Source organism: Bidens hawaiensis, unplaced genomic scaffold (assembly GCF_021521415.1).
Source record: "Bidens hawaiensis isolate Kalapana, Puna unplaced genomic scaffold, B.hawaiensis_p1.1 tig00016275_1, whole genome shotgun sequence".
Lineage (NCBI taxonomy): Eukaryota > Viridiplantae > Streptophyta > Magnoliopsida > Asterales > Asteraceae > Bidens > Bidens hawaiensis.
The window spans coordinates 381746-391167 of record NW_027492490.1 but is presented as its reverse complement, the minus strand read 5'-3'; the positions used below and the strand labels follow the sequence as shown (position 1 = coordinate 391167).

Sequence of the window (9422 nt, the reverse complement as noted above, 5' to 3'; positions counted from 1 at the left end):
TAAACCCAAACCGAGTTGGTGTTAAGACAAAATGTAAGCTGATCTGGTGGAATGGTTGTGTTGTTATAATCTATAGGTCGTGAGTTCGAACTTGTCCTAGGCCGATTTTTAGGTTTTTTTCCTCTCTTTTTAAGGTCTATGTAGTTATATATTCCATACTAAATAAAGCAATGGAAACGTAAAGTGATGTGATGTTAAAGTTGTCATGTTGTATATGTTTAATGCGGGTTTGAACCTTGCAAGTGTCGAGTTTAGTTTTTCATTTTTTTTTTGTATAAATTAGAAGTGTTCAATTTCTATTATTAGTTTATAAAACACACTGGTGTAACATGTCAAAGACAACCTCTGGTTCTTTTGATTAATCAATGAAAGCCTTAAGAAAATATTATTAAAGATGATAATAGTTTTATATTTTTACATTATTATAAAATATTGTTATTTTATTTAAATAATAATAATTCATAATCTTTTCTCTCTCGGGGCAGTTGCATACCCTCCATCACCCAACCCATCTCCATAGTCTTATATGCTGGATTTGAACGGTGGTTAGGCGCGTGTCTTTCACTTGTCACGTTTTAAACTTTAATTAAAAAACATCTATAAATAGCACATCCCATGTATTAATAACTCATCACAAATACTTCAAAAATAACAAAGCAACATGAAAGAGGATTCTCCTGCAACAGTTTGCGTCACCGGAGCTTCTGGATTCATAGGCTCATGGTTAGTTATGAGACTTCTCGAACGTGGTTATATTGTTCGTGCTACGGTTCGTGACCCAGGTGCGTATACTTGCTAACCTTTTATATTCGTTTCTAAAGATTGCATCCATAAGTTTATTTTTCGCACATAACTTGCTAAACATAGCATGCTTTATATATCACTGTTAATATACACATATGAACGTTACGTTTTTAAGTTTTGTAAACGCTTGGATGACGTTAAAATATAAAGCTCGAAATATAACAAGTGACATACAAGTTTACATTAAACAAATGTAACAGGTGACATGAAAAAGGTGAAACATTTGATAGAGTTGCCAAAAGCAAAAACAAACTTAACGTTATGGAAGGCAGACCTGTCACAAGAAGGAAGCTTTGATGAAGCCATTGAAGGTTGCCATGGGGTCTTTCATGTAGCCACACCTATGGATTTTGAATCCAAGGACCCTGAGGCATGTACACTTATACTATTATAGATATCTCAATAGTCATCATCAACATGACAACTATTTATATTGCAGAATGAAATAATAAAGCCAACAGTTGATGGAGTATTAGACATCGTAAGATCATGTGTCAAAGCCAAGACGGTCAAGAAACTGGTATTCACCTCCTCTGCCGGAACGGTAAACGTACAAGAGAAACAAGTTCCGGCCTATGATGAGTCACATTGGAGTGATTTGGACTTCATCTACTCCAAAAAGATGACTGCTTGGGTTCGTTTCATTCTTTGATACATTTATTTTCTACATGATAACTTTTTTTTGAATTGCAAATTTTATAAAAAAGCTAGCGGGGAAACTAGTAAAAAAAAAACCTCAAGACAAAACCAACTGACGCACAAGAAAACCCCAAGACATGATAACTTAAACTGACGCCCTAATTTAATTAATTTATTCGAATAAATTTGTAGTATAAATTATCATCCCTTGTGAACTTGTGTTAGAAAAAAAATGATATTAACTTAAAGAACTTTGAATAAAAATATTAGCTATGTTAATTGGAGAAAAAAATCGTTCAAAATAATCTTCGTAAAAAGAGGCATGAGGGCGCGTCTCATATGTTTTAGTAAGGGTATGTGTTGTGGACATTAACCCACTTACACCACTTGACACGTTGGCTACGCCAAGGACGCAAACACCAGTACAATTGAGCTCGGAAGGGGCTTGCTCGAGTCGCGAGTATGGACAATATTTGATGAATTTTTTTCTACATTAAATAGTATACACGGTTACATAAAGTCACCTAAACCCAATACCACATTTCACATAATATCCATGTAACACCCCCTTAAGAGCCCATTTTACCAAGCATACATGATGCCTACGCAACGGCACATAGCAACACTTTTTTCATAAGGTAAATTAAAAAGATAATAAGTTAAAAAAGTGTGTGACATTGATAATTTTGGCATTTGTAAAAGGGTAAAAAGATGTTTTCCACAAATACAAAAACCTATCTTTTTAATTAATTTTTGGGTTTTAAACATAAAATTACCAATCTACCCCCACTCTTTACCATAGAATTACTCTCCAAAATATGTCTCACCATTTTTAGTTATTTTACATAAATAAGATAAGTCAAACACGTTTTTAAAAACTCATTTTGAAAAAGTTATAGGTCAATAAAAATATTTTTGACACAATTAATAGAAAAACAAAACAAATTTTGGAATTAAATAAGCAATCCTAAACACCCTCTAAGATCCGGCTAAGTATCATAACCTATCATTTATAGAGAAATATAAAAATCTTACATCGCCTAAAATTTTTCAATTTGAAAAATCTTAGTGGAAAGAGTTACAAACATAATCAAGCCCAAAGTGCACGCACATGATATGTGTATGCCATTGTTTAGCTACAGTAACTTATTTATGAGATCTTGCTTGTTAATCATCTCATTCTTTTGCATAAACAGATGTATTTTGTGTCAAAAACACTAGCTGAGAAAGCAGCATGGAAAGCAACTGAGGAAAACAACATAGATTTCATTAGTATCATACCAACATTAGTAGTTGGTCCATTCATCACTCCCTCATTCCCACCAAGCCTAATTACCGCACTTTCTTTGATCAATGGTATGTAGCAAGCTCGTGTTACAAACACACTTTATAACTTTTAACTTTTAATTGGTGCATATTTCCGCATTAATACAGGAATGGAATCACATTATTCCATTATAAAGCAAGGTCAATATGTGCATTTGGATGATCTTTGTGAGTGTCATATCTTCCTTTACGAAAACCCTGAAGCCAAAGGGAGATACATATGTTCTTCACATGATTCAACCATTCATCAGTTGGCGAGAATGATCAATAAGAAATGGCCCGAGTACAGTGTTCCAACACAGTAAGAATCTAAATCAGGGCTGGCTTAACCTTTTTAAGAGTCTAAAGTGGATTATAAAATTGGGTACTTTTCGTTTTTTTATAGGATATATATTAACATGCGGGAATATAACAACACACATTTTTGTAAATTATTTTTAAAAACACACAAAACTGTAAATTCCAACATGATGTTTGAGTGATTGTGAGTTGAGGATGTGATTGGAAAATGCAGGGCCTAAACTTTTGTCTTTTCTTCGGTCGAGCCGCCCCTAATCTAAATTTGGTGTTTTCTATTCATGTTATCGATGAGATGATTTATATGATTTGGCAGGTTTGCGGGGATTGATGAGGATATACCGATAGTTTCTTTTTCATCAAAGAAGTTGACCAACATGGGGTTCGAGTTTAAGTATGATTTGGAGGAAATGTTCAAAGGAGCTATCGATAGTTGTAGAGAGAAAGGAATGCTTCCTTATTCCATAAAGGAGGTGAAGAAGGGATTCGTTACATCTTATATCGATGATCATGTTCAAGGTCAAGAGGTTGCTTTTAAGTGATAATGTGACATTTATTGTAACATCCTTGTAATGTTAAGAATAATAATCGTCATAATTTGAAATTTAATTGTCGTATTTGAAGTTTCGTATTTCAAACGTTTATTAATTGTACGATTTGATAAGTAATGTTGTATTAAATAAATGACAAGTATATGTAAGAATCTCCGAAGTGCAGGGTCTGTTTTGTAATTCCAAATAGAATAAGGTCTAATGTGTAAATTATTTAGTTACTGTTAGATTGAAGATGTATAAATAGGTTAGAGAATGAATGTATTTTCTAATTCAGTTTTTCCCAATTCAATAAACAAACCTAATTTCTTGTTATTCCATTTTCACTTCTTCTTGATCAATCTCTGATATCTTGTTTCAGTTGGTATCATAGCGTTAGGTTAATCACTCTCAATTCTTGATCAAAAGGACTAGATCAAGATAATCGGTACCAACTCTGGTACACAAGACGATCGAAGATGGGAACCCCTCAACCTCCTTTGCGTGAAAACTACATGCCGATTCCACTCCAATGTCCTCTTGTAATCCCGCCGAATTACACGATTTGGTCTATCATATTGAGAGCAATCTTCAATTTGCGCGGACTATGGGAAATAGTTGAACCCAAAGATCCGGCTTCGTCAGCCATTGATGTCAAGAAAAACAACGCAACCATAGCATACCTGTTTTAGGCGATGCCAGAAGAAATGGTTCTTCAAGTTGCAATCCTCAGAACAACGAAAGTAATATGGGCGGCGATAAAGACTAGATATGTTGTGTTGGGGCAGATCGTGTAAAGAAGGCAAGCTTGGCTACACTCAAGAATGAGTTTGAAGCCTTGACGATGTATGAGAATGACAACATAGATGATTTTGCTTCAAAAATAACAACAATCTCTTCTAAAACAAGTGATCTTGGTGAACCATTTCAGAAGAAGTTATTGGTTACGAAATTACTTGATGTTGTGCCTGAGAAATACATCCAAATTGTAGCTTCCATTGAGCAATTTATAGATCTTGAAACAATGTTATTTCATGAGCTATTGGCCAGTTAAAGACCTATGAGGAGAGGATCACTCTGAAGAATAAGTTGTCAATGGAAATGCCCAAAGATGATCGGTTATTGCTTACTTACTCAGAGTGGCAATCAAGAAAAAGAGAAATATCCTCCAAGAGTAAATGGGTTAGTAAAGGAGATATGTGTTCAAGATTTAATACCAAGAAAAAGGCAAGGGAGGGTAGTAAATCAAAGAACCAGGATTTTGGAAGTTGGAAAAGGGTCGATAAATCCAAAACCAAGTGCTTCAAGTGTGATGAACTAGGACATTATGCTAGTGAATGCACTAATGGAAGAATTAAAGACAAAGAAGCCAATCAGACTGTAGATACTGAAGCACTAGATCCAGCTCTATTGATGTAGTCTAATATATATATATTTTTATATAAATCTTTTCTAAACTTTTAGTACTTTAAGCTTGGATTTTATTATATATATATTTATATTTGGCTCATATATATATTTTAAAGGCTTCATGTGAATACGAGCTTAAAATAATAAACTAAATATAATAATTGATAACGATGAAATGTGTAAGAGATGTTTACTTGAAACGCATATTTGTGGATTTGCAATTAAATGATCATTTGAAGCTATGAATAAGCAAACATGCATACATAAATTAATTTGAAGTATTTAGATATCATTTTGTAATTTATAAATGATAAGTTGGTCACTTGTTAATTTAATTTCATGCAGAAAGAAAAGAACAAAGAATCAATAAGATGACAAGTTATTATTATGAAGGCCAACAATTATTGTTGTCAAACAAGTCGCCAGTAATTCACACGAGAATTTGGTAACTTAGTAATATATTTGTTGGCAAACATGGGCCACGTTTAAAAGGAAAAAGAAAAGAAAAAAAGAAGTAACTTTCTTTCCGCAGTTGATGGACTTGGCAGCCCAAACTTGGTCTGCTAGATTTAAAGGTCGTTATAACAAAGAATAAAAAGGGGTCACCATTATTATTATAAAAAAACACGTGATCAAAAGAAAGAAAAAGGGGCAGAGGTCGACATCAGTTTTTTTAGAGATTTGGAGAAAGAAATCGCAAAGAAGAAAGGCAAGAAAATAATAATAAAGAAAGCCGCTGGTTCGAGTCGAGATCGTTTTGGTTCAACAGCTACTCAACCAAGCATCATCAATATTCGGTTTGAATTTATTATTTTAATTATGAGCTTGGTTGTTGAACTTAATTATTTTGGTTTCTTTGATTTTAAGATGCTAGGCTAAACTTATTAGACTGCCTAGGCTTGTGAAGAACCTTTGTTTTGTTTGATTTTGATTGGGATTCTTTTCGTTATGGATTTTATGTTCTAAGTAAATTGTTGAGTTTGAGTTGATTGATGTGTATGATTGCTTGGTTTTGTTTACTTGGATTTATTGTTTCACATTGCCCTTGTTGATTGTTTCATAGGATAGGATTTTGTTAGGTTATTATTAGTGTGTTCTTGACTAGTTTGTGATTGATATCGATTAGAATCATAGAAACAATAAAACTAATTAAATAGATAAATGTGAGCTGCTAGCCTAAAAAGCTGTAAGGTGATAGACTATTGTTAGATCTTTGTTTGTCAAGATTGCTAGATTTAGTTCTTCGCAAGGAGTCCGTCTAGGTTTGATTGTCAGCTTAGTCTATTAAGTTAATTGAGTCTACTTTGCTATCTTTGATTTTCGTGTTGTAAGGTAGGATTTCGTCATAAAGATACTTAGACATAAGTTATTAAATAACCATAAGGAAGTTTAATTCATAAAACTGGTGAGTCTTAAAACTTGTTAGAAATCCATAGGCGTCTTCTTGAAGTTTAAGGGTCATGTTCGGGTTTTCTGTCAAGAGTCTATTTTATGATCTCAGTTCCATAACTTGAGTTTTCCATTTAATTAATAACCGTAACTTTGGGGATTCTGTTCTGGGTAGTTATCTTCATCATCTGAATTAATCTAACATTTCTAAATTGTTTATTAGTTTAAAAATAATTAGGATTAAGGTTTTTTTTAATTAATTAAGTAGTCATGATTATGTTTTATTATTATATTAATTAGGTTTAGGGTTTTAATAGTTTATTATTAGTTTAATAGTTAAGTAATTATTAGTTAATTATAAGTAAGTTAATTATTATTAGTTAATTATTATTTAGAGTTTTAGTTATTAGTATTAAATTCCCCCTCAAATATTATTAATAAATAGTCGTGTCTTGTAGTTGAGTCTTGTTTGTTAATTTCGTAATTTAAAGAGTCTCGTGGGTTCGATATCCGGACTTACTTAGCTGTACTAGAGTCGATCGGTTCACTTGCCGGTTAGTAGTTTAAGGGTCTAGAGTATTACTTAGTGTTTAGATTAGTATAATTTTAGTTAATAATTTTTTGACTACTTTTAGCACATCACCTATTCATGGTTCAATCAGAATCCAATAAGAGAAGACTAGTATTTCTGAATGGAACTACTGTTCTACCTACTAAGTTTTCAGCATATTCAACTGATTCGTTGTACCTTGATAATGGAGCTTCAAACCATGTGATTGGTAATGAATCTATTTTGTCAAACTTTGAAAAGAATGTTGGTGGTAGAGTCAAATTTAGGGATGGTTCATGTGTTGAGATAGAGGGAATAGGGTCTATTGTGTTAGAAGGGAGATTGAATGAACAAAGGGTGTTAATAGATACATATTACATTCCTAATTTGAAGAATAATATTCTAAGCCTAGGTCAATCCATAGAAGGTGGTTGTGAAATAAGAATGAAGGAATAATTCTTATGGCTTTATGATAGGATTGGGAATCTGTAGATAAAAGTGCAAAGATCTCTAAATAGGTTGTATAAGATTGCTTTGAAGATAGGGACACCTATGTGTCTTCTTTTAAACTTAGAGAGTTCATCATGGTTATGGCATGGAAGGCTAAGCCATGTAAAGTTTGAGTCTTAGAAATGACAAGTAAAAAGATAATTTATGGTGTTCCCTTGATCAACCATCCAACTCAGGTATGTGAAGCCTGCTTAGCAGGGAAGCGCACAAGGAAACCTTTTCCATCAAAATCAGACTATAAGGCAAAAGTCTTTTTGAAGTAGGTTTCAATGGACTTATGTGGGCCTACAACTCCTACAACCCAGGCTGGTAACATGTACTTTATGCTCTGGGTAGATGATTGCACTAAGTATATGTGGTGCTATATACTAAAAAGCAAAGACCAAGCTTTTGACACTTTCAAAAGGTTTAATTGAAAGTAGAATGTGAGTTTACTCTCAAGATCATAACAGTGAAGTATGATCATGGAGGGGAGTTTCTATCACATGAGTTTGGTCAATTCTATGAACATGAAGGTATTGTTAGAATGTTGACTGATCCATATTCCCCTCAATAGAATGGGACAATAGAAAGGATGAATATGTCTATTCTGAATATGACCAGATGTCTTCTTAAAGCTATGGGTATGCCCCAAGATTTTTGGGCTGAAAGTGTGAGACATTAAGTGTATATTCTGAATAGGGTAAGCACTAAGAGTCTAAAAGATTGTACTCCCAATGAAGCTTTAAAGGGTAGGAAGCATAATCTGCATTATTTGAAAATTTTTGGTTGTCTTGGTCATGTAAAGATCATACAACCAGGGATGAAAAAGTTGGATAACAGTAGTACACCCATGGTTTATTTGGTAGTTGAGGAGGGTATAAAAGCTCATAGGATGAATGATCCTGTGAAGAAGAAAATGGTTATCAGTAGAAAAGAAAATGGGATTGGTCCTCATACAGGAAAGATGTTAGCACTAATGATGTAAGTTGGATGGATTTTAGTGTACAAAATGGTTTTGTTGATGAAGAGCCCACAAGTATTGATATTGAAGCTAATTCGAGTCAACAGTCTTACCAAGAGTTGGTGGATAATTCATCTTCAAGCCAAACTTAGAATGATTCAGGTCCAAGTAATCAATCTGATCAGTACGAGTTGAGAAGATCAAGCAGGGTCATAACCTTGCCAACTAGGTTGAATGATTTTGTTTTAGATGAAAATCTTAGTTTTGGCTTAAATAAACAACAAGAATTTTGTTGACTTACTTCTTGCTCAAGCGGGATAGCCATTCTCATTTCAAGAGGAAAAAAAAGAGAAAAATTGGAGATTGGCAATGGATGAAGAAATTCAAGCTATAAAAAGAAACAATACTTGGGTTCTGGTAGATTCACCACCATATTGTAAACCCATTGGTTTGAAATGGGTCTATAAAATTAAGAAGAATGCTTTCGGAAAGGCAACAAAATATAAAGCAAGGCTTGATGCAAAGGGGTATGTGCAGCAGGTTGGCATTGATTTTGAAGAAGTTTTTGCTTCTGTAGCAAGAACTGAGACAATTAAGTTGATACTTGCTATGGTAGCTAAATGGATTGGAAGATATAAAAGCAGCCTTCTTACATGGTGATCTGAATGAGGGTGTTTTTGTTAAACAGCCTGAAGGATATGAGAAGGGAGGTGTTAATCATAAGGTGTACAAATGGTCCAAGGCTCTATATGGCTTGAGACAAGCACTTAGAGCTTGGAATATTAAGCTTGACACGGTCTTGAAGGCATTAGAGTTCAAGAGGTGTCAGCATGAACAGGCAGTTTATGCTAAATCCAAATGTAATTTACTTTTGATTATGGGAGTCTACGTGGATGAAATGACAGATATTGGCTTATTAAACTACTATTTTAGGACACAAGTGTCTCAGAATAAAGAAGGAATTGTGATAAAGAAGTCAGCTTATGCAATGAAAATTCACAACATAGCAGGGTTAGCTGACTGT

General features: G+C 33.6%; 1 protein-coding gene across 1 annotated transcript; it reads left to right on the top strand.

Moving 5' to 3' along the window:
- Positions 1 to 625: 625 nt before the first annotated feature.
- LOC143551253 (dihydroflavonol 4-reductase) lies at positions 626 to 3774 on the top strand. Its single transcript, XM_077041720.1, has 6 exons — positions 626 to 782; positions 1005 to 1174; positions 1244 to 1438; positions 2640 to 2799; positions 2878 to 3070; positions 3383 to 3774. Exons 1-6 carry the CDS (start codon positions 662 to 664, stop codon positions 3606 to 3608), a joined length of 1065 nt encoding a protein of 354 aa, XP_076897835.1. The 5' UTR covers positions 626 to 661; the 3' UTR covers positions 3609 to 3774.
- Positions 3775 to 9422: the final 5648 nt, after the last annotated feature.

Excerpts from the sequence above, each read along its gene's own strand:
- LOC143551253 (XM_077041720.1), top strand. The coding sequence starts at position 662 with ATGAAAGAGGATTCTCCTGCAACAGTTTGCGTCACCGGAGCTTCTGGA. Across the intron at positions 2,800-2,877 it reads CGCACTTTCTTTGATCAATG|GAATGGAATCACATTATTCC; the intron begins GTATGTAGCAAG and ends GCATTAATACAG. Across the intron at positions 3,071-3,382 it reads GAGTACAGTGTTCCAACACA|GTTTGCGGGGATTGATGAGG; the intron begins GTAAGAATCTAA and ends ATGATTTGGCAG.